Source organism: Nerophis ophidion, unplaced genomic scaffold (assembly GCF_033978795.1).
Source record: "Nerophis ophidion isolate RoL-2023_Sa unplaced genomic scaffold, RoL_Noph_v1.0 HiC_scaffold_75, whole genome shotgun sequence".
NCBI classification, from domain to species: Eukaryota; Metazoa; Chordata; class Actinopteri; order Syngnathiformes; family Syngnathidae; genus Nerophis; species Nerophis ophidion.
Genome location: NW_026906997.1, coordinates 62,677 through 88,886, shown reverse-complemented (window position 1 = coordinate 88,886; position 26,210 = coordinate 62,677). Strand labels below are relative to the sequence as shown.

At 42.7% G+C, this 26,210-nt stretch overlaps 1 protein-coding gene across 1 annotated transcript; it reads left to right on the top strand.

Annotated features, from left to right (window-relative positions):
* Positions 1 to 16,916: 16,916 nt before the first annotated feature.
* LOC133547153 (gastrula zinc finger protein XlCGF49.1-like) lies at positions 16,917 to 24,576 on the top strand. Its single transcript, XM_061892976.1, has 2 exons — positions 16,917 to 17,179; positions 22,762 to 24,576. The coding sequence occupies exon 2, from the start codon at positions 23,280 to 23,282 to the stop codon at positions 24,111 to 24,113; it is 834 nt and encodes a 277-aa protein (XP_061748960.1). The 5' UTR covers positions 16,917 to 17,179; positions 22,762 to 23,279; the 3' UTR covers positions 24,114 to 24,576.
* The last annotated feature ends 1,634 nt before the right edge of the window (positions 24,577 to 26,210 follow it).

Here is a 26,210-nt window from a genome sequence, read left to right as displayed (position 1 = left end):
TGACGTGTACGCTTGACGTCACAGACTGTTAGGAAATATGAGCGCTGCAAACACACACACACACACACACACACACACACACACACACACACACACACACACACACACACACACACACACACACACACACACACACAGCTAAAAGTCGTCTGCTTTAACGGCATAATTACACAATATTTTGGAGATCTGTGTTGCTGAATCTTTTGCAATTTGTTCAATTAATAATGGAGAAGTCAAAGTAGAAAAATGGAGTTGGGAAACTTTAGCCTTTAGCCACACAAACACACGGTGATTCCTTGTTTAAAATTCACAGAGGTGAAACTTTACTATGGATCACAGCGAACATGGATCCCGACCGAATGTCAACCAGCAGTATTCGGTGAGAAAATTGTGGTAAAAAGTCTCTTCTTAGGTCAGCTTGTGCCGCCCATAAAGCAGCCGTCGACTTCCCTGAGACACTGGCGTCAACACACCCGTGAACACACACATCCGACTATCAGGTACTGTTAAACTCACTAAAACACTAGCAACACAATAGAAAGATAAGGGATTTCCCAGAATTGTCTAATCTGTCCCAATGCAATCGCGTTTTTTTTTTAAACTTTTTTTTTTAAACTTTTTTTTTTTTTTTTTCTTGTCCGTCGCTATCAATATCCTCAAACACAAACCTTGCTCCTCTCTGAGCTGCTACCTTACCGTGGTAGAGGAGTTTGCGTGTCCCAATGATCCTAGGAGCTATGTTGTCTGGGGGCTTTATGCCCCCTGGTAGGGTCTCCCAAGACAAACAGGTCCTAGGTGAGTGATCAGACAAAGAGCAGCTCAAAGACTTCTATGGAATTACAACAAAATGAACTCAGATTTCCCTCGCCCGGACGTGGGTCACCGGGGCCCCGCTCTGGAGCCAGGCCCGGAGGTGGGGCACGATGGCGAGCGCCTGGTGGCTGGGCCTGTTCCCATGGGGCCCGGCCGGGCACAGCCCGAAGAGGCAACGTGGGTCACCCCTCCAATGGGCTCACCACCCATAGCAGGGGCCATAGAGGTCGGGTGCATTGTGAGCTGGGCGGCAGCCGAAGGCAGGGCACTTGGCGGTCCGATCCTCGGCTACAGAAGCTAGCTCTTGGGACGTGGAACGTCACCTCACTGGGGGGGAAAGAGCCTGAGCTAGTCCGCGAGGTAGAGAAGTTCCGGCTGGACATAGTCGGACTCACCTCGACGCACAGCAAGGGCTCTGGAAACAGTTCTCTCGAGAGGGACTGGACTCTCTTCCACTCTGGCGTTGCCGGCAGTGAGAGGCGGCGGGCTGGGGTGGCAATTCTCGTTGCCCCCCGGTTCAAAGCCTGCACGTTTGAGTTCAACCCGGTGGACGAAAGGGTAGCCTCCCTCCGCCTTCGGGTGGGGGGACGGGTCCTGACTGTTTGTGCTTACGCACCAAACGGCAGTTCAGAGTACCCACCCTTTTTGGGAGCACTCGAGGGAGTACTGGAAAGTGCTCCCCCGGGTGATTCCCTTGTCCTACTGGGGGACTTCAACGCTCACGTTGGCAACGACAGTGAAACCTGGAGAGGCGTGATTGGGAAGAATGGTCGCCCGGATCTGACCCGAGTGGTGTTTTGTTATTGGACTTTTGTGCTCGTCACGGATTGTCCATAACAAACACCATGTTCAAACATAAGGGTGTCCATATGTGCACTTGGCACCAGGACACCCTAGGCCGCAGTTCCATGATCGACTTTGTAGTTGTGTCATCGGATTTGCGGCCTCATGTTTTGGACACTCGGGTGAAGAGAGGGGCGGAGCTTTCTACCGATCACAACCTGGTGGTGAGTTGGCTGCGATGGTGGGGGAGGATGCCGGACAGACCTGGCAGACCCAAGCGCATTGTGAGGGTCTGCTGGGAACGTCTGGCAGAGTCTCCTGTCAGAGAGAGTTTCAATTCACACCTCCGGGAGAACTTTGAACATGTCACGAGGGAGGTGCGGGACATTGAGTCCGAGTGGACCATGTTCCGAACCTCTATTGTCGAGGCGGCTGATTGGAGCTGTGGCCGCAAGGTTGTTGGTGCCTGTCGTGGCGGTAATCCCAGAACCCGTTGGTGGACACCAGCAGTGAGGGATGCTGTCAAGCTGAAGAAGGAGTCCTATCGGGTTCTTTTGGCTCATAGGACTCCGGAGGCAGTGGACAGGTACCGACGGGCTAAGCGGTGTGCAGCTTTAGCAGTCGAGGAGGCAAAAACTCGGACATGGGAAGAGTTCGGGGAAGCCATGGAAAACGACTTCCGGACGGCTTCGAAGCGATTCTGAACCACCATACGCCGCCTCAGGAAGGGGAAGCAGTGCACTGTCAACACCGTGTATGACTGCTGACTTCGACTGCGGATGTTGTGGATCGGTGGAGGGAATACTTCGAAGACCTCCTCAATCCCACCAACACGTCTTCCTTTGAGGAAGCGGTTCCTGGGGATTCTGTGGTGGGCTCTCGTATTTCTGGGGCTGAGGTCCCTGAGGTAGTTAAAAAGCTCCTCGGTGGCAAGGCCCCAGGGGTGGATGAGATCCGTCCGGAGTTCCTTAAGGCTCTGGATGCTGTGGGGCTGTCTTGGTTGACAAGACTCTGCAGCATCGCGTGGACATCGGGGGCGGTACCTCTGGATTGGCAGACCGGGGTGGTGGTCCCTCTCTTTAAGAAGGGGGACCGGAGGGTGTGTTCCAACTATCGTGGGATCACACTCCTCAGCCTTCCCGGTAAGGTTTATTCAGGTGTACTGGAGAGGAGGCTTCGCCGGATAGTCGAACCTCGGATTCAGGAGGAACAGTGTGGTTTTCGTCCTGGTCGTGGAACTGTGGACCAGCTCTATACTCTCGGCAGGGTTCTTGAGGGTGCATGGGAGTTTGCCCAACCAGTCTACATGTGCTTTGTGGACTTGGATAAGGCATTCGACCGTGTCCCTCGGGAAGTCCTGTGGGGAGTGCTCAGAGAGTATGGGGTATGGGACTGTCTGATTGTGGCGGTCCGCTCCCTGTATGATCAGTGTCAGAGCTTGGTCCGCATTGCCGGCAGTAAGTCGGACCCGTTTCCAGTGAGGGCTGGACTCCGTCACCGATTCTGTTCATAACTTTTATGGACAGAATTTCTAGGCGCAGCCAACGCGTTGAGGGGTTCCGGTTTGGTGGCCACGGGATTAGGTCTTTGCTTTTTGCAGATGATGTGGTCCTGATGGCTCCATCTGACCGGGATCTTCAGCTCTCACTGGATCGGTTCGCAGCCAAGTGTGAAGCGACCGGAATGAGAATCAGCACCTCCAAGTCCGAGTCCATGGTTCTCGCCCGGAAAAGGGTGGAGTGCCATCTCCGGGTTGGGGAGGAGACCCTGCCCCAAGTGGAGGAGTTCAAGTACCTAGGAGTCTTGTTCACAGGGGGGGGAAAGTGGATCGTGAGATCGACAGGCGGATCGGTGCGGCGTCTTCAGTAATGCGGACGTTGTATCGATCCGTTGTGGTGAAGAAGGAGCTGAGCCGGAAGGCAAAGCTCTCAATTTACCGGTCGATCTACGTTCCCATCCTCACCTATGGTCATGAGCTTTGGGTCATGACCGAAAGGATAAGATCACGGGTACAAGCGGCCGAAATGAGTTTCCTCCGCCGGGTGGCGGGTCTCTCCCTTAGAGATAGGGTGAGAAGCTCTGCCATCCGGGAGGAACTCAAAGTAAAGCCGCTGCTCCTCCACATCGAGAGGAGCCAGATGAGGTGGTTCGGGCATCTGGTCAGGATGCCACCCGAACGCCTCCCTAGGGATGTGTTTAGGGCACGTCCAGCTGGTAGGATGCCACGGGGAAGACCCAGGACACGTTGGAAAGACTATGTCTCCCGGCTGGCCTGGGAACGCCTCGGGATCCCCCGGGAAGAGCTAGACGAAGTGGCTGGGGATAGGGAAATCTGGGCTTCCCTGCTTAGGCTGCTGCCCCCGCGACCCGACCTCGGATAAACGGAAGATGATGGATGGATGGATGGTTCCTAATTATGTTGTCCATGAGGACCGTGAAGATTCTGGACTAACGGCACAACTATTTGTATTTTTAATTCCAGCTGACTGACATAACTATGATACATTTTCACACTGAGTTCAGCTGCCGCTGCTACACATTACAATCAGCTTTGAATGATGACAAATAAGGAAGCAACCAAAGTTTGATGTGTGTGTTATTGAGAAGAAGATGACATAACTGCATTTCACCTTGCACTGCACACATAGTTGACTTCTTTTAATTTTCCTGAAGGAACTCTCCTGAAGGAATCAATGAAGTACTATCTATCTATCTATTTAAGACTTCAAATAAACAGCTGCTGATAAAAGACTTCCCTGCTTTAAAATGTTACAGAACATCATGTTGGAGGTGTTCAAACTCTTGTGCTAATAGAAATGCTATTTAAAATGCCTTTTTTACAGGTTTTTATTTCCACAAATGACATGTAGTACCAACAAGAGTACTGATAAATACTGGTATCGATAAGGAATATTTATTAGGGTATCATATCAATAAATCTATAAATTTACATCCCTACTGAAAATACAAGCCAGATATCTTAAAAAAATAAAATCATTTTTTATTTGGATTTAGTTACTACTCCACTGTCCAGCAATGTCTCAACACCTTTGAGAGATGAATTAATGTAGTTTATTTTTACTAATTAGCTATGTTTTGTTGATGTTAAACATCAGAATCAGACACATTTTATTAACCCCCGAGGGGAAATTAAAATGTTCAGCAGAATCCCATTCAAGGTCAGACAAACATTCTAGGGAGACAGAACAGGATCGCTGACGGGTCTGCCAACTTGCGGCGCCCCTTGCAAAAAAGGTGAGATACATACAGGTAAACAAGTGGGGGCAATGAGAGAGAAAAAAAAAATCGGTCTAAGCCTGGGCCCCTGGAGAGGGGGTCCAGACTGAGGCCAAGGGAAGAAAACAACTCATTGCCATATCACACATTCCTCTTTCATGTGTAAGAGGGAAACATCAAAGAAGACAAAGGACATTAAAAGAGCAGAGCTGATGCAACCAGCCACTTCTACATACATACATGAATAAAAAGTAAAAGAAACATATACACTGTGGTGGCTTTTGCGGTGTCCCACGCCATCGTCTGCTGGGGTGAAGGGAGCTTGGCCAGAGACGGGAGCAGACCCAACAAAGCAACCAAGAGAGCCGACTCCACTCTCGGCCGCCAAACCAAGTCTCGGCCAGTGTCCAGTCCGCATGGATGAGTGAGGATATGTCCAAAGAGACTGAGGTGTCCGATACCTGCTCATTCAGCCAAGACACTGTGAAGCTTTTCCGTCCCGGCGCTCAGTGCTAGCTCCGCAGTCCTGTCTCTTCATCTGCATCTCCTCCAGTCTCTCCAAACGGACTCTGGTGTGGCAGAAACCCAGCAGCTGGTCTCCATGGCCAAAAGGCTCTCAGGAGGCAGATCCAGAAGTTCACAAAAAAGCACCGCAGAAGTCACGAAAGTGCCACCCCTTGTCACACAGTCCCAAAAGGTCCGGACCAAAAGGCAAAAAAAAAAAATATATATATATATATATATATATGTATATATATGTATATAAACATGAAAAGAAGAAGGAAACACAAAAGGATGACACAAGAGCACAGAGTTTCTGCCAACAGCAGCCACTACAGGGTCACCATCTTGGGGGAAAAAAATAAAAAAAATTGCAGCATACCAGCTACAACAACACACAAATCATAAAAGTTTCCTAAAGGAAAATGTTCATATTTAAATAAGTAGAGTAAATAAATCATAAACAGGATTTTACAGTTTAAATGCAAATGTTGATGCTCCTCTTAGACACTGTTCTTTGTTCTCTTTCGGGTGTACAAGCAGCTGTCTTGTTTGTATGTAAGTGTTTTACTGCTGTGTTTATTTTTTTCATGAGTTTTTGTATTGCTTCGCTGATGTACCGTATGGTTTTGACATCTTGAAAGTCAACGTGGGGACTGATGAGATCCTCAGAGACAGAACAGCGGCAAACAGCTTCCCGCCAAGAAAAAGAAGAGGGCCAAGAAAAAAGTGTCGGCCGCCAAGTCCGCCGCCAAGGGCAAGAAGAGCGACGCCCAAGCAGGACGCTCCTCGTCCAGCCCCAAGAAGTCCAGAGCGGGGAGCAAGTCCAAGGCCATTGTCATGGACTCCAGCACAGACGACGAGAAGCATGGTGAGGAAGAGAAGGTGACGGCGAGGGACAAGTCGTTGGAAAAAGAGTTGAAAACTTACCTGCACGACGAAGTGTGCACTTGGATCTTCAATCCGCCAAACTCTTCCCACATTGGAGGAATGTGGGAAAGACTAATTGGCATCACGCGCCGTATCCTGGATGCATTGCTCCTTAAGGAGGGAGGCTCTCACCTTTCTCATGAGGTGCTCACCACTCTCATGGCTGAGGTCATGGCAATTATAAACGCAAGACCTCTCATTCCAGTTTCAACTGACCCAGAGATGCCAGCAATACTAACACCTGCAACCTTGCTGACACTGAAGAGAGACGTCATATCTGCACCGCCAGGAGACTTCAACGTGAAAGACATCCACTCACAACAATGGCGGCAAGTCCAATCTCTCTCTGATAGATTCGGGAAGCGATGGAAACAAGAATACCTGTCAACCATACAAACTAGGAGAAAATGGTATGCAGAAAGGCCTAACCTGCAAATTGGAGACCTGGTACTACTGAAAGACGGCCAGGTGAGAAGAAATGAATGGCCCACTGGACTCATCGTCAAGTCTATCAACAGCCATGACAACAAAGTAAGAAAAGTAGATGTTAAGATCATCCGACAAGGTACTCCAATAATCTACACTAGACCTGTTTCAGAGGTTGTGTTGCTCCTTCGTAAAGAGACTGTATAGTGGTATAAAACATTATACCAAGCGGGGAGTGTTATGCCCGTTTGATTGTGGACTATTACTGACACCTTGTGGCGATGGGAAATGCTCCGCGTCATTAGTTTGGGCACTTCCGGTTTACTTTGGGCACTTCCGGTTTACGATGTTTGTCTAGTTCATAAACAATAAGAAGTAGTCGAGTTGTGTTAACTCTTACAAGCCTTGGAAAAGATAAGTCTGTAAGTAAACTGTTTAACTTGTTTATGTAACTCAATACTAAGGTGGAAAGTTGCTAAGTTTGATAGTAAGATGTGCATTGAAAAACGATTTTTGGGCACTAATTTAATGAATGTTTGAGGATTTAAAATGGCTGCTGGTCGCATATTTCCACCATCGAAATAGTTTCAACACTCAGCAGTATTTGTTTGGCGATAATGCTGTATATTTGTGTGAAGCTAATGTTTAGATATTGTGCATAACATTTCAGTATGTTAATTGAATCATATAGCTTATACATTGTCATTGTGTGTATTTCAGTTTTACAATAATAAAAAATAAAAGTTAATAAATAAAAAGAAAAGTTATTTTTCAATTTCGTTTTCGCTATCTGCCTCCATACTCCAACCATCCCTTTCAATACATGCGTAATCTGTTGAATCGCTTAAGCCGCTGAAATCCGAGGCTGAATCCGAGCTAATGTCGCTATATCTTGCTATGGTCACCGCCATGTTGTTTGTATTGGCATCGCTATGTGACGTCACAGGAAAATGAACAGTGGCTTCGCACATAGCCAAAATCAAGCACTTTAAAGGTTTTTTTTAGGGATATTCCAGGACGGGTAAAATTTTGAAAAAAACTTTGAAAAATAAAATAAGCCACTGGGAACTGTTTTTTATTGGTTTTAACCCTTCTGAAATTGTGATAATGTTCCCCTTTAAGAAAGTCAGTGATTTCACTATAAAAGTGGGTGACATCGTTATCACCAGGAAAGATGAGATCACCTACTTAGGTTCCATTCTAGAAGCTAATCTTTCCTGTGATAAAATGGCAACCAAGGTAATCAAAAAGGTCAACCAAAGAACGAGATTCCTCTACAGAATGTCCTCTCTGGTCAACAAAAGCACCTTGAAGATTCTAGCGGGAACTCTCATTCAACCCTTTTTCGATTACGCTTGCACCTCCTGGTACTCCAGCACCTCCAAAACCCTCAAATCTAGACTCCAAACATCCCAGAATAAGCTAGTCCGGTTACTTTTAGACCTCCACCCCAGATCACACCTCACTCCAACCCACTTCTCCAAAGTGGGCTGGCTCAGGGTGGAGGACAGAGTAAAACAACTTGCACTGAGCCTAGTCTATAAAATCCGCTACACCTCCTTGATACCGAAGTACAAGTCCAACTACTTCCTTAACGTAAATGACCGCCATAACCACAACACCAGGGGCAGCTCCACAAACCACGTTAAACCCAGATTCCGATCTAACAAAGGTCTTAACTCATTCTCTTTCTATGCCACATCAGTGTGGAATGCACTCCCAACAGGTGTAAAAGTAAGTGGATCTCTATATTCTTTCAAAAGCGCTCTAAAACAACACCTCCAGGCAACTTCAACCCTTTACTAATACCCTCCTCCATTTACATCCCATCTTCCCGGATTATAAATAACCTAATGTAAATAATCAAATGTTCTTCTAATGTATATACTTGTTCTTATGCTATCTGAACTCACTATGTTCTCTGCTGGCTGTACATATCCTACTGTAAGACCTACACTGTTTCAATGTCCACATTTCTCTGTTGATGCAATTGTTGATGACTGAAGTACTGATATCAACCAAAGCTCCTCATCCCACCCCCGGATTGTAAATAATGTAAATAATTCAATGTATATACTATGATGATTAACATGTGTGATGACTGTATTATGTTGATAGTATATATTTGTACCATGAATTGATTAACGTGGACCCTGACTAAACAAGTTGAAAAACTTAATGGTGATGTTACCATTTAGTGGTCAATTGTACGGAATATGTACTGAACTGTGCAATCTACTAATACAAGTATAAATCAATCAAGCAATCAAATTCAGAAAATAAAGACTTATACTGTGATTGAAAACAAATGTATTTAAGGAGTGTAAGATTGTCATTTATGTCCCCTGTGGACGACTGAGGAAGTGCCTGCTCTAAAAAAAATTCTTAATCCCCACTATGTTCTGGGGACGTAAGAGGGCTGACGTCACCAGATCAGATCAGAAAACAAAAAGGATTACCAGGCGTGTATGGTGAGTCCTGGACGAGTTGAAAGTGGCTGTGTCTGTGAAGGGGTGACGGTGGAGTTAGCTAGGCGACGCCCTTCGCCGCGGCTTCCGCCTCTGCCGACGCGTGCGAGGGGGTGAGACGGGGTGTTGCTGGACCCAGTGGAGTCAAGCGGGACTTGGAGACCTCCAAGCCCCAAGATCATCTCGACATTCGGTGCGCCGCGGAATGTCCCAGCCTGCATTGCTTAGGCTAACGTCCACGTTATCCTGTCGAATTCTTCGACTTCCGCTGGGAGAGAAGCTTCATTAACTCGGACTTTACTGTGACATCTTGCTGGCATCGTGGTGAAAAGTTGTTCTCTCGTGGGTGCAGTGGAGGATGGAACACAGCGTGAGGATAAGGATAATGATTTGTTATACACTACAAAAACAATTTTTGAACAAAAAACACTTGCATTAGGCACTAAAGACAAAACAAACAGAACTAACGTGGAAGATAAAAGGAACAAAAAGCGCTAGTATATAAACTAGGGACAAGCAAACAAACAAAATAGCATGGAAGCTAATCGTATAACAAAAAGTCTTTTACCACAATCGGGAAATGCGACGTCATCTGTTGTGTGTAGCAAACTAAACTCCGAGAACAAAAGGCAAACAAAGACAGGCATATATAGGGGCAGAAATAATCAACAGTCCGGGGTCTTGTTGTCGTATTTTACGCTCCATAATGCGGCACACATTTTCGATGGGAGACATGTCTGGACTGCAGCCGGGCCAGGAAAGTACCCGCACTCTTCTACTACGAAGCCACGCTGTTGTAACACGTGGCTTGGCATTGTTTTGCTGAAATAAGCAGAGACGTCCATGTTAACGTTGCTTGGATGACAACATATGTTGCTCCAAAACCTGAATGGACCATTCAGCATTAATGGTGCCTTCACAGATGTGTAAGTTACCCATGCCTTGGGCACTAATACACCCCCATACCATCACACATGCTAGCTTTTGAACTGTGCGCCTAGAACAATCCGGATGATTATTTTCCTCTTTGTTCCGGAGGACACCATATCCACAGTTTCCAAATATAATGTAAAATGTGGACTCGTCAGACCACAGAACACTTTTCCACTTTGCATCAGTCCAACTTAGATGAGCTCGGGCCCAGCCAAGCCGGCGGCGTTCCTGTGTGTTGATAAATGGCTTTCGCTCTGCATAGTAGAGTTTTAACTTGCACTTACAGATGTAGCGACCAACTGTAGTTACTGACAGTGGTTTTATGAAGCGTTCCTGAGCCCATCTGGTTATATCCTTCACACACTGATGTCGGTTTTTGATGCAGTACCACCTGAGGGATCAAAGGTCTGTGATGTCATTGCTTACGTGCAGTGATTTCTCCAGATTCTCTGAACCTTTTGACGATTTTACGGACCGTAGATGGGAAAATCCCTGAATTCCTTTCAATAGCTCGTTAAGAAATGTTGTTCGACAATTTGCTTACAAATTGGCGACCCTCGCCCCATCCTTGTTAGTGAATTACTTAGCATTTCATGGAAGCTGCTTTTATACCCAATCATGGCACCCACCTGTTCCCAATTAGCCTGCACACCCGTGGGATGTTCCAAATAAGTGTTTGATGAGCATTCCTCAACTTTATCAGTATTTATTACCACCTTTCCCAACTACTTTGTTACGTGTTGCTTGCATCAAATTCTAAAGGTAATGATTATTTGCAAAAAAAAAAAAAAAAAAAATGTTTATCAGTTTGAACATCAAATATGTTGTCTTTGTAGCATATTCAACTGAATATGGGTTGAAAATAATTTGCAAATCATTGTATTCCGTTTATATTTACATCTAACACAATTTCCCAACTCATATGGAAACAGGGTTTGTAGAATTAGCTTTCATCATCTTAGAGGTGAGAAAACGGTTCAGTATGTCAATATAGCAGCATAAGCTAGTTACTTCTGTGATCAATGCGCCGCTAAAAGTAGGTCCTTAATATTAGCGCTTATAATAACAATATCATTAATACTTGGTTAATATTCAGGTCACAAAATGTAAAATGAGTATTGTTGGCAATTTTGGGATGTTTTTTTGGAGGACTTTGTGGGTCTAACAGAGGAGCTCCCATTGACTCCAATGTTAGCTGATTTTTTGCTCATGATTATTTAATAATTCAAATTCATAAAAGTTTGAAACAAATGTCTTACATAAGGATTGTGAATGATAGGTAACATTTTTAAAAAAGTGCAGTTTCCTTTGAATTTGTCAGATAAGTAAACAGTCCTTCAAATTAAAGATGTAAAACAATTGAGGTTGTTTATAGATATTATCCACTATGAAGTTACAGTCAAACTAAGCACACAAGGGAAAGTACATTCATATACAAATGAAGTACACACATGTGTAAGAATCATGTTAACCACCAAAATATTGACTCGTTCTCCTAAAGCCAATATCGAGTATCCTTTGGTGAGCTGACCGTATCGTCACACCCTTAGTTAAAAGCACACCATCCCCATGACATGACACTTCCACGTGATGTAGAACAGTAGTCCCACATTTTAAACATACACACACATCTGAAGAATATTAAAATTAAATATATTTGGTGGGCCAAACAAAATGACTCGACGAACCAATGTTTGGTATGGGCGATATGACCTCAAATCTATATCCTAACAACAATATGTCACAATATATAATTTGATATATGATTGAGAATAGAATAATTTCAAAACTAGGTACAAAAGCTCCTAATTTGGCAGCTGACATATGCAGTAACATATTGTTCGTTTCTAATAGTATTATTTTGTCAAAACAGTTATTAATAATGTACCTGTTTATTTACTGTTATATCTGGTTACTTTATTTGAGAAAATAATACTGGAAATGTAATATTTTACTGCATATTTCAGCAACTAAATTAGGAGCCTGTGTAGCCTGTTTTAAAATGGTTCTATCAGTAATTCTAAATGAAATACTGTATCGCAAAATCAATTTTAAACCATATCGTTCATCCATAGTAAAAAGTCCTGTCGTCCTGGTTTTTGTTTCTTTTCCTGTGAATAATGTTGTAAAGAGCAGCGTGTTTGTGCGTCACTGAGATTTCAAGACAGTTCATACGATAACTTGTTTTTCCTAAGTGCATGTAAAAGTACTGAATGCATTGTGTGACTGAGCAAAGATGGTGTGTTTGTCTTGCAGACATCTGTGAAGAACATCTTCACCCTGAGCAACAGAAGTGGAGCTTCAGGATGCGGACAGAGGAGCCACAGCCCTCCCACATTAAGAAGGAAGAGGAATACCCACTGATACCCCATTTTAAAAAGGAAGAGGAGGACCCACTGACACCCCATTTTAAAAAGGAAGTGGTGGATCCACTGACCCCTCACTCTAAGGAGGAAGAGGAGGACCCAGTGACCCCTTACATTAGAGAGGAAGAGGAGGAAGAGGGCATCAGTCAGCCTAAATGGTTGGAGGAGTTCCCAGTGACTGGTGTCCCTGTGAAGAGTGAAGATGATGAGGTGAAAGGTGAAAGTGAGGAGAGGGGAGGGGGGGAGCCTCCAAGCAGCAGCTCAACACAACACATGACAACAGAAGCTGATGGAGACCACTGTGGAGGATCACAAGCAGACAAGCTCTTAGCTCCACTATCAGATAGTGAGGACACAACGTCACACTCTCCTGACACTGATGATGAAGACTCTAAAGATGATAAGACATGTCACACTGACAACACTCACTTCACATCTTCTCTCTGTCACAAAACTTTTAAATACCATTGTAGTCTGAAAAGACACATGAGAACACACACTGGAGAAAAACCTTTTCATGTTTTATCTGTAGTAAAGATTTTACTAAAAGACAAAATTTGAAAAGACACATGAGAACACACACTGGAGAAAAACCTTTTTCATGTTCAATCTGCAGTAAAGATTTTACGCATTGGCACAATTTGAAAACACACATGAGAATACATACTGGTGAAAAACCTTTTTCCTGCTCAGAATGTGGCAAAAGTTTTGTAATAAATCAAAGGTTAAAAGTACACATGAGAATACACACTAGAGAAAAAACTTTTTCCTGCTCAGAATGTGGTAAAAGTTTTGTAACAAATCAAACCTTAAAAGCACACATGAGAACACACACTGGTGAAAAACCTTTTCAGGGTTCAATCTGCGGTAAAAATTTTACTCTAAGGCCCCTTTTAAAAACACACGTGAGAACACACTCTGGTGAAAAACCCTACTCCTGTTCAAGATGCAACAAAAGCTTTCGTCACCGACAATCTTTCACAGTACACATGAGAAGACACCCAGGAGAGAAAGTGTTGAGTTGCAGTGTGTGTGGTGAAAGATTGTCTTCTAAGTACCAGTGTAAGAAACACAAGTTTGCTGGTGAGAACAGCAGCAGCAAATGAAACTGCAGGATTTGAAATAAACTGTCCAGACTTGAACTTTCACTTTTCTAACAACATCAGCACATATAACATGTGTGACATCATTGTTGTGTGTGTACAATAATGTTATTATGAATCTAACATTTATAGATTAGACATTTCAGATTAGTGCTTTTATTTCAGTCAAGTACATGAGTTATTATACACATTTGTGACTTTAAAATGAAAAGATTTTTGACTGAAAAGGTGAGAATAAATAGTATATAAAATATGTTAGTTACAGTAAACATTTTAAGTGTAGAATTTACTTTTATACTTATTCATAATATTGTTTCATATGTTTTATGTAATAATGAAGAGTTGCATTTTTTTTTTCAAATTGTAGATGATTCCATAGATGAACTCTTATATATGATGTACATATTTGTTTTACATGTGTTCATACCTTTGCTTTTGAGTACACATAAATCCCTCTTAGTTCATATTTACTGCTTCACATCTGAAACATCTTCTGGACCACTTCTGGAAGCATATTATTATTTACTTTATACATCATTTGAACAATTGTTTTTATACAAGATCATTTACTTTTAAAATGTGTGACTTTATGAATTATTTGTTGGGTCTCTATAATCCATTTTATTAATTATCTTTTTTACTCTCTTGCGTAATATGATGATTGTTTTGTGATTGTTTTATATGTATGTCCCCAGACTTTTATGCAATGAACAATGTATGCTTCAACTAAAGTTGGGTACAATAATTATAGTTAATATATTTATAAGTATTTATTTTATTCTATTTTGTATTGCACTCTATTTTTTTATGTTTTCTTTATATGACTTACATGTAGTGTCCAGCTTACTTCATCATCTATATTAACTCAGAAAAATGTGATGACCTTTATTCCTTTAATTTCAATATTATCCATCATTGTTTGTGTTTTACATTTTTACAATCTCCAAATATGATATATTTAGTTTTATTGAAGTTTAGTGACAGTTTATTGATGTGCAGCCATCTATTTTATGGTCAAGTTCTCTCTGGATAAAATAAGACGAGAGTTAAATCAAGCGGTAATGAAGGTGAAGAATGGAAGATTATTATATACATAATTATATATAGTTACACTCAGTAGTGACAATTAAAGACACTTTCATCCTGTTCATTTGAGCAAAAAAAGAGAGTTAAGTGTAATATTGTAAACAGTAGAAGAATATTAATATCAGCAGTCAATATTCCAACATTGTGAAGCTAACCTATGGTAAAAAACATATTCAGCATTAAAGGCTTTATGAGAGTGATGTAATTATCAGAATCAGAAATACTTTAATAATCCCTGAGTGGAAATACACATTTTCATTAACATGTGAATATTAAATGTAATAATGTATGATATTAATAAAATAGTAAAATGTTACTTTTGGGGATGTGTAACATCCTGAATGTTTTCATGCTGGAATAGTTTTAATTAGTAGAGAGTGAAACAAATGAGGAAGTAATGATAATGATGGTTTGTTTTTAGTCTGTTTATGAATAATTAAAGATAATTAAAATAGCAAAATGTAGCTTACATCCTCAGTGAGCTGATCTCCAGCAGTAAAGATGAGAGAAATAATGTGGAAAGGTCAGAAGTCAAATGTTTCTTCAGGTAATACATGGAGCCTCTGCTGCCAACTATTTAGTAAAAAAAACCTATATATATATATATATATATATATATATGTATGTGTATATATATATATATATATAGAGAGAGAGAGAGAGAGAGAGAGAGAGAGAGGTAGATATATAGATATATAGATTGATGGATATAATATAAATAACGACAAAGGAAATTTTAAAAGAACATGAAAACCTCCCACATTCTAAAATACATTATAAAAACGATTACCATCAAAAACAAAAATAATATCATGAGTGTAATATTAATTTTGTTTCTTGTTTTTCTTTCCTTATGCTACTTTTGTTTCAAAACATTTTTAAATATTTGAATATTTTCACGGAAATAAGTATTATGTGTTCTGTTTTTTGGGGGGAAAATTTGAAATGGACGAGTTTACTTTTATTTTCACAAGAAGTAAATAGTATATAATAAAATAGTTTTACCGGGGGTGGAAAGCTGGTTGTACTTATTCCTCTCGCGAGATTTGGAAAAGAGCTGGTTACTTGTTTCTCTCGCGAGATCTGACAACACTGCGCGCGAACCAAACACGGCGAGGATAAAGCAAGATGGCGTCTGACGGTGAAGACGTTATTGCAGTCGTCACAGTTCAGTGTTCTTAATCTATGCCTCCATGTACACATATATGTCCTTTATTGCACTCTAGTAAATAGAGTAAACATCGTTAATAACTGTTTGCATCCGGTTATATTAGTCTGAGCGCACTTTGATGCTTCTCGAGCTAGCTTAACTTGCTAGTTAGCTTAGCTTGTTAGCTGCTAACAAAGAGAGGCGGAAGTGATCAAAACACATCACTAAGTAGAGATCAAGTGTGAGTGTAAAGTGTTGTGATTGTGTGAAAATGTGCCAAAGAACCACAGCAGAGTACGAGGAGGAACTTTGTCCAACAAAAGAGGAGAAGGAGCGACAACATGAAAAACATCAAGTTGTGTTACACAGAACAGGTTTGTTTACTTCTTACTCTCACATCTTTACCAACTTTATATTTCATTATTCACACTATTCTTCAATAGATTGTCTGTAGGAAGATTAATTGTCATGTGAGGATGATGCACTGATTGTTTTACATTGTTCATAAGAAGGAGACATTGTCAGACACACAATATTTATGAGAGGTTGATGTTTGTAACAATGTGTATCAACATGTTTACACAAAACTCACACAGTCACCGGGGGAATATTCCAGAGAGCAGGTTAAGTGCAAAGTCCTGAGTATGGAAAGCTCGAGAGTTTTACCTCCAAAAATAAGAGAGGTAAGACAAATTCAGAGTCAGTTACCATGGTTACTGATGCTGTAAACCTAGCCTGCTAGCTGGCAGGTTTGACAAGTTATATATGTGTGTCAAAGCTATACTGACCTGCTATTTCCTTCATGTCGGTGTTCGTTGATGCAGCCATTAATGTTGCATTGATTATTGAAAAAACAGCCTGCTCTAAAGATGACATCTTGATCTCATACCATCTCAAACCAATTGACTGTTCATTATTAAGTGAAGTGTCTTATAGTCGCTTAAGTTCGTCTTTTACCAAGCAACACTATGTTTTATCCAGTTACTCAATTAATCGGAAACATTTCCCGTAGAACACTTGATTAATAACATTTTCAATAGCTAGAGCCCATTATTTCATGTACGATTTAATACTTAGCATGTAGGAGTTAAAATGTGTTTTGTTTGTGTCCTGTAGACATCCATCAGCTGATTGGACACCAAGAAGAATGTCTCCCTCATCTGCAGGGGGACAGTTTCACTTTAGAATATCCACAGCCCTCACATTTTAAAGGGGACAAGGGGGATTCACAGCCCTTTTATTTTAAAGAGGAAGAGGAGGGAGAGTGTCCTGTAGGGCAGGAGGAGGCTGATGTCAGCAAGTTTCCACTGACTGTTGTCTCTGTGAAGACTGAAGAGCATGAAGACAAACCACCTGAGTCCTCACAGCTTCATCACAGTCCAAGTAAGCACAACATCCACATATCATCTAATAAAATGTTTGTGACACATGTTCATCCGGGGGACACATTTAGGACTAAAGATGAAAATAAACTTGCTTTTTAACACCACCATTTAAAAATGAATGCTCATCAATCATCAACAATGTAATTGCTGGGGTGTAACCATGTGACCTAGGGGCCGTCCTCCTTACCTCACGTGGTCAAATGAAGGCAAACATTCAATATGGCTACTGTTTATTTACCTTAGCAGCACATATGTCAGCATATTTCAAAGGTTTAGTGGTGAAGATTAGGGATGTATTTGTGTATACGTGTATTTGTATTTAACCGTTTCGGTACGGGGGTTTCGGTTTGGTTCGGAGGTGTACCGAATGAGTTTCCACACGAACATATTAACCTAAAGCCTTAACAAGCTGCTCCGCTTCGTTATGCCTGTCCCTGTCAGTACTCTACACAGCACCCAGCATTGTCCCACCCACAAAACCATCTGATTGGTTACAGAAAGAGCGGTAACAGCCAATCAGCAGTTCATATTCAGAGCAGTAACAGCCAATCAGCAGTGTGTATTCAGAGCGCAAGGAGTCAGTGGTCCACCGTCGTCATGAGCAGGTAGGTGTTTAGCAGGTAAGCATCAGGCAGCGGACTCTCTCCAAATTATAATAAACACCTCCCAGTCAACTACAAACCATGTTTCCATATGAGTTGGGAAATCCTGTTAGATGTAAATATAAACAGAATACAATGATTTACAAATTATTTTCAACCCATATTCAGTTGAATATGCTACAAAGACAACATATTTGATGTTCAAACTGATAAACTTTTTTTTCCCGCAAATAATCATTAACTTTAGAATTTAATGCCAGCAACACGTGACAAAGAAGTTGGGAAAGGTGGCAATACCTACTGATAAAGTTGAGGAATGCTCATCAAACACTTATATGGAACATCCCACAGGTGTGCAGGCTAATTGGGAACAGGTGGGTGCCATGATTGGGTATAAAAGCAGATTCCATGAAATGCTAAGTAATTCACAAACAAGGATGAGGGTCACCACTTTGTAAGCAAATTGTCGAACAGTTTTAGAACAACATTTCTCAACAAGCTATTGCAAGTAATTTAGGGATTTTACCATCTACGGTCCGTAAAATCATCAAAAGTTCAGAGAATCTGGAGAAATCACTGCACGTAAGCAATGATATTACGGACCTTTGAGCCCTCAGGCAGTACCGCATCAAAAACCGACATCAGTGTGTAAATGATATCACCACATGGGCTCAGGAACACTTCATAAAACCACTGTCAGTAACTACAGTTGGGCGCTACATGTGTAAGTGCAAGTTAAAACTCTACTATGCAAAGCCAAACCCATTTATCAACAATATCCTGAAACGCCGCCGGCTTGGCTGGGCCCGAGCTCACCTAAGATGGACTGATGCAAAGTGGAAAGGTGTTCTGTGGTCTGGAAACAGACGACGTGGTGTCCTCCAGAACAAAGAGGAAAATAACCATCCGGATTGTTGTAGGCGCAAAGTTCAAAAGGCAGCATCTGTGATGGTATGGGGGTGTATTAGTGCCCAAGGCATAGGTAACTTACACATGTGTGATGGTATGGGGGTGTATTAGTGCCCAAGGCATAGGTAACTTACACATCTGTGAAGGCACCATTAATGCTGAATGGTCCATACAGGTTTTGGAGCACCATATGTTGCCATCCAAGCAACGTTATCAGGGACGCCCCCTGCTTATTTCAGCAAGACAAGTGTTACAACAGCGTGGCTTCGTTGTAAAAGAGTGCGGGTACTTTCCTGGCCCGCCTGCAGTCCATACCTGTCTCCCATTGAAAATGTGTGACACATTATGAAGCATAAAATACAACAGCGGAGACCCCGGACTGTTGAAGGACTGAAGCTCTACATAAAACAAGAATGGGAAAGAATTCCACTTTCAAAGCTTCAACAATTAGTTTCCTCAGTTCCCAAACGTTTATTGAGTGTTGTTAAAAGAAAAGGTGATGTAACACAGTGGTGAACATGCCCTTTCCCAACTACTTTGGCATGTGTTGCAGCCACGAAATTTTAAGTTAATTATTATTTGCAAAAAAAATAAAGTTTATGAGTTTGAACATCAAATATGTTGTCTTTGTAGTGCATTCAATTGAATATGGGTTGAAAAGGATTTGCAAATCATTTTATTCCGTTTATGTTTACATCTAACACAATTTCCCAACTCATATGGAAACAAGGTTTGTACTAGTAACATCACTATGAGCCCGTTGACGTTCTAGAAACAAACAGCAGCTCAGCTCGCTTGCAGTCCTGGCTTGAGGTGAAGGCTAATTAGCTTTTAACATTAGCGCATTTTGCTGTGTGTGTGTGTGTGTGTTACAAACAGCAAAGCCCTGTCCGTCTGTTATTTCACTTTTCCTTTTTATGTGTTAATTGAGCTGTTTTGAAGCATCAAACAAGGACATTATGTTAAATGAAGAGTTTCTGTCTCTGATCGTTGATATAATAATGAGTTTTAGGTATTTCAAAGATGGCGCTAGTATGTGCTTTGGCCTGCTGTGTCTCGCTGTCAGCTCTGTTCGTTTTTGTGTTGTTTGCGTCTATTTTCGTCTCTGTCAGCTCACTGCTTGTGTATGACGAAGAAGGCCCAACAAAGGATGTACTTCCTGCGGCAGCTGAGGAAACTTAAGGTGCCGACCAAGATGCTGGTGCAGTTTTATTCAGCCATCATCGAGTCCATCCTCACCTCCTCCATCACTGTGTGGTTCCCCGGCACCACAGTCCAGGACAAGCATCGACTGTGTAATTGCTGGGGTCCAAGTCAGCTTTTTCACCTGCATGGATTCCTGCCTTCCTTTCCCGCCCCCTGGTTCCTCTCCCCCAGCGGCAGTGTCTCCGGCGCCGTGGTAAACGTGGCGGCCAGCTGGTGAAATTTAGGGCACTCCTGGCCCGGCTTCCCATGGCTTCCCGAAGGAGGAATGGTGCGGTATCCGGTCTCCTCCTGCACGCTCGCTGGATCCCATCAGTTCCTGGCTTGTTCCTGTATCGTTGGTTTGGAGGATGAGACTTGCCGCCGTTGCTCCTGCTGTCCCCGCCCCCGGAGGCGCGGGGTGGATTCCCGCCACCTGCGGGCTGTCTGTCGGGCCCCACCTGGAATAGCTGCGGCCTTGGACGTGGTGGCCCCTGCCAGGTTCAGTCTTGTGAACGCAAAATCTTTGACAAACAAAACGATTATCCTGAACTTCCCGCAGACTTGACCAATTCTGTGTGACGGAAACATGGCTGAGAGCCGGTGAGTCCGCCCCTCTTAATGAACTTCTGCTTCCAGAGTGTTCCTACGTTTATTCTCCGCGGTCGTCTGGTCGAAAAGGAGGAGGATTAGCAGTGGTTTTTAAAAATGAATTTAAATGCCGTCTGATACGCCTGCAATCCTCCTTTTCAAGCTTGGAACTGTGCATGTTTGAACTGGGTCTTTCTGATGTCGTCCTGTGTGCCGTCGTCCATCGACCACCCAAGTACCACAAAGACTTTATAACTGACTTTTCTGAAATTTGGGCTGAAATCCTGCCTAAATATAATCTTGTCCTTATTGCTGGTGATTTTAATATTCACACCTAAGCCCAGACGAGTCGCTTTCCAGGAGCTTCCTGACTCATTTAACTTTGTACAGTCTGTGTGTGGTTCCACACATGAACGCAGGCATAAACTCCATTTAGTGCTCTCGTATGGTTTGCGACGCTGTGTTCTCTGATCATATGCCGATCCTGTTTGATATTCCCACTCAGTGTCCGTTACATTGTGCGCTCCGCCTCAACGCTCTCGCATGTTTAATTCTTGGTCTCCTGCTCTGTTTTCTCTTCCATTTTTTAGAATCTTTGTGATGATAATTCTGCAGCCTCTGTGTGTCTGAATACTGAAGAGTTGGTTTCTGGGTTCAACTCTATTTGTTTACAAACACTGGATACTATCCCTCCTTTCAAGTTCCGCCGCGCCAAACCCACACCTGAGCCCTGGTTGAATGACATCACTCGTGCGGCCAGGCGCGAATGTAGGAGAGCAGAGAGAACAATGGAAAAAAGACAGGCTGCATGTGTCTTTTGCCATTTTTAAAGAGAGCATGTTGTCCTCCAGCAAAGATGAATAAATATCCATCTGAGATTATAGCTTCTAACTGTAACAACCCCAGAGTTCTGTTCAAGACCATTAGCATTGTCATTGATGCTCCCAAATCTGTTGGTTTTGATGCTTCTTCAGAATTCTGTGAAAATTCTGTCCACTTTTTCACTGACTAAATTGTGTCACCTAGAGCCAGTTTATCTCAGCTTTCCTAGGACCTTTCTATTCCTCTGCACTTTTCTTCTGTTTTCCATCAGTTTGAGCCGGTGTCCTTTTCCTTTCTAAAGGACACGGTTAGTCATATGAAGCCCTCTGGTTCTCCTGCAGATGCCCTCCCACCTCGCGTGTTTAAGGAGGTACTTGCTACTATTGGATCAAGCGTCCTTAACATTATCAATAGTAGCCTCTCTTCTGGAATAGTACCAGCAGAGTTTACAGGATGGAAGAGGGGTTAGTGCGTCTGCCTCACAATATGAAGGCCCTGAGTAGTCAGGGTTCAATCCCGGGCTCGGGATCTTTCTGTGTGGAGTGTGCATGTCCTCCCCGTGAATGTGTGGGTTCCCTCCGGGTACTCCGGCTTCCTCCTACTTCCAAAGAAATGTACCTGGGGATAGGTTGATTGGCAACACTAAATTGGCCCTAGTGTGTGAATGTGAGTGTGAATGTTGTCTGTTTATCAGTGTTGGCCCTGTGATTTTATGTTGTTTAGTCCAAGTCGCTCTCCCTCCCCTCGGCACTTATAACTACTGTACGTAGGGATTTATCTCGACTCGTCTTGACGACTGCAACGCCCTGTATGTAGGCATTAGCCAGGCCTCCCTCGCCTGCCTGCAGCTCGTGCAGAACTCTGCTGCTCGTCTGCTAACACAGACCCACAGTCGTGAGCACATCACCCCCATACTAGCGTCCCTTCACTGGCTCCCTGGGCTCTACCGAATCAATTAGTAGAACTACTATTTGTTTTCAAATGTCTAAACAACATCGCTCCAACATACATCTCCGACCTCCTTCGGCCTTGCTGAACAGTAACGTCAGCTGCTGTTGACGGTCTCTTACACAAGGCTGAAGCTAAGCGGTGACAGAGCTTTCGCCGCTGCTACTCGCAAGCTCTGGAACAACTTAACTTTGAGTGTTAGACAGGCCTCCTCTCTTCCTGTTTTTAAATCACTCTTAAAAACACACTTTTATTCCATGGCCTTTAACATTCTGTGATCTCCATTTTGCTATGGCAGCCCATTATGCACCTGCTGTGAACCTGTTTCTATGTTTTATTTATTATCTATCGGGCTTTGTTTGTGTTGTGGTGTGTTTGCTAGTTTCCCTTGTGTTATCTTTTAACCTGTCTATTGTACAGCACTTTGTGGTAAATATTAAATGTGCTGTATAAGTAAAGTTGATTTGGTTTGATTTGAGCAAAGCTGGACTTTTCTAAAGAGTGTTTGTTTTCTCCTGTCCCGCAGACGTTGAAGAAGAACCTCTACCCCATGAGCAGGAGAAGGAACCACAGTCCCCCAACATACGCGAGAAAAAAGAGGTACCACATTCCCAGCACAGCAAAGAGGGAGGAGAGGAGCCACATCCCCCCCACATTAAAGAGGAAGGCGAGACGCCACAGACCCATAATGTTAAACTGACCCTTCACATTAAAGGGCAAGCGGAGGACCCACTGATCTTACACATCAAAAATGAAGAGGAGGACCCACTGACCCCTCACTTTAAGGAGCAAGAGAACCTGCTGACCCCTCACATTAAAAAGGAAGAGGAGGACCCACTGACACCCTACTTTAAAGAGGAAGAGGAGGACCAAGAGCCGCCGCACATTAAAGAGGAAGAGGAGGAAGAGGGCATCAGTCAGCCTAAATGGTTGGAGGAGTTCCCAGTGACTGGTGTCCCTGTGAAGAGTGAAGATGATGAGGTGAAAGGTGAAAGTGAGGAGAGGGGAGGGGGGGAGCCTCCAAGCAGCAGCTCAACACAACACATGACAACAGAAGCTGATGGAGACCACTGTGGAGGATCACAAGCAGACAAGCTCTTAGCTCCACTATCAGATAGTGAGGACACAACGTCACACTCTCCTGACACTGATGATGAAGACTCTAAAGATGATAAGACATGTCACACTGACAACACTCACTTCACATCTTCTCACTCTCACAAAACTTTTAAATACCATAGTTCTCTGAAAACACACATGAGAACACACACTGGAGAAAAACCTTTTTCTTGTTCACTCTGCAGTAAAGGTTTTAGACAAAGTATCAATTTGAAAGTATACATGAGAACACACACTGGTGAAAAACCTTTTTCCTGTTCAACCTGTGGTAAACGTTTTCTTGTAAGTCACAATTTGAAAGTAGACATTAGAACACACACTGGTGAAAAACCTTTTTCCTGTTCAACCTGTGGTAAAGGTTTTACAGAAAGTCAGAAATTGAAAGTACACATGAGAACACACACTGGTGAAAAGCCTTTTTTCTGTTCAACCTGTGGTAAAGGTTTTGCACAAAGTCAGGATGTGAAAAGACACATGAGAACACACACTGGTGAAAAAGCTTTTTCCTGTTCAATCTGTGGTAAAGGTTTTACAAGAAGTACAGATGTGAAAAGACACATGAGAACACACACTGGGAAAAAATCGCATTCCTGTTCAATCTGCAACAGAAGCTTTTGTGACCGATCAAACTTTGTAGCACACATGAGAAGACACCCAGGAGAGAAAGTGTTGAGTTGCAGTGTGTGTGGTGAAAGATTGTCTTCTAAGTACCAGTGTAAGAAACACAAGTGTGCTGGTGAGAACAGCAGCAGCAAATGAAACTGCAGGATTTGAAATAAACTGTCCAGACTTTCATTTTGACTTTCTAACAACATCAGCACATATAACATGTGTGACATTGTTGTTTGTCTAACAATCTGTTTAATATGCTTCTACATTTATAGATTTGATAATATGAAATATTGAAGTGTGACATATTTCTAATTGTTAATAATCCCATAGATTATCACCTTTATATGATATACATATGTACTGGTTCACATCTGAAACATCTTCTGGACCACTTCAGGAAGCATATTATTATTTACTTTATACATCATTTAAACAGTTGTCTTTTATACAATTTTAAAATGTGATTTTATGAATCATTTGTTGGGAATCTGTAATCCATTTTATTATTATCTTTATTACTCTCTTTTGTATTATGATAATTGTGTTGTGATTATTTTAAATGTATGTCCCCAGACCTTTATGCAATAAAAAGTGAGAGAAAATGTCTGAATTGTTTGTGGAAGGATGGTTTTGTTTTTCAAACATACATTTGTGAATTAAAAACATCCATCATCCATTTTCTACCACTTTTCCCTTTGGGGTCACGGGGGGCGCTGGTGCCTATCTCAGCTACAATCAGGCGGAAGGCAGTGTACAACCTGGATAAGTCGCCACCTCATCGCAGGGCCAACACAGATAGACAAACAACATTCACACTCACATTCACACATTAGGGACCATTTAGTGTTGCCAATCAACCTATCCCCAGGTGTATGTCTTTGGGGGTGGGAGGGGCCTATCCCCAGGTGCATGTCTTTGGAGGTGGGAGGGGCCTATCCCCAGGTGCATGTCTTCGGAGGTGGGAGGGGCCTATCCCCTGGTGCATGTCTTTGGAGGTGGGAGGGTCCTATCCCCAGGTGCATGTCTTTGGAGGTGGGAGGGGCCTATCCCCAGGTGCATGTCTTTGGAGGTGGGAGGGGCCTATCCCCAGGTGCATGTCTTTGGAGGTGGGAGGGGCCTATCCCCAGGTGCATGTCTTTGGAGGTGGGAGGGGCCTATCCCCAGGTGCATGTCTTCGGAGGTGGGAGGGGCCTATCCCCTGGTGCATGTCTTTGGAGGTGGGAGGGTCCTATCCCCAGGTGCATGTCTTTGGAGGTGGGAGGGGCCTATCCCCAGGTGCATGTCTTTGGAGGTGGGAGGGGCCTATCCCCAGGTGCATGTCTTTGGAGGTGGGAGGAAGCTGGAGTACCCGGAGGGAACCCACGCAGTCACGGGGAGAACATGCAAACTCCACACAGAAAGATCCCTTATTGTGTTTTAGACATTTTTTTTTTTTCTTTTTCAACATCCCCAAAACAATATTAATATCAATCAAAGTTTGGAATGTCAGGGAAAAGCCGATATTGTACATCGTCTCACAGGGATTTCATTCATTCATTTCATTCATAAAATATAGTGTTTATTTTGTTTCCCTATCACAGAATGAACAAGTGTTGTCTTCAATTGCAAAACAACATCTTAAAAATTATTTAAAGTTATCAATCCGGGGCTTTTTTTCTTAAATTAACCCTTTGGCGTTTGGAAGAATGGAAACTTTCAAATTATGGGTATTTTCTATTTTTTTTGTTCCAGAGAAAATACAGTAAAGAAGAAATAGTAAAGAAGTAAAAAAAAAAAGATTTACAGGAATCACAATATTTTGAACAAAAGCCTTTATAATTGCTTAAAATATTTTGTCTGTTTGTAGGTCGTACTTAATGAAATCTTCTAATAATAAAATATTTTATCACTCAATAAGTGCATCAGCGACCAAATGCCTTTTTCAAACCATTGCTGTACAAAGATGGATTTGTTTCTCATTTTAATATAAGAACAATTCCACAGTGGAGTATTGTGTGTGATGAAGTTGTGTTTGTAAATTAGTTTCCAGTACAACAACACTTGCTGGTAGGGATGGGTACTGTTCACTTCTAATTCCATGTTTTATGTGTTATATATGTCAATATATTGTGTGTTTGTATTTTGCCAACATGGTAGAATCACATGATAGGCAGGTTTTATCATGTTTTTCTGTCAGAAGAGCAAGGTTTTGTTTGGACGAGCAATATGTAGCTGTATTGACAAGTATGGCAAGTTCCTGTAAGC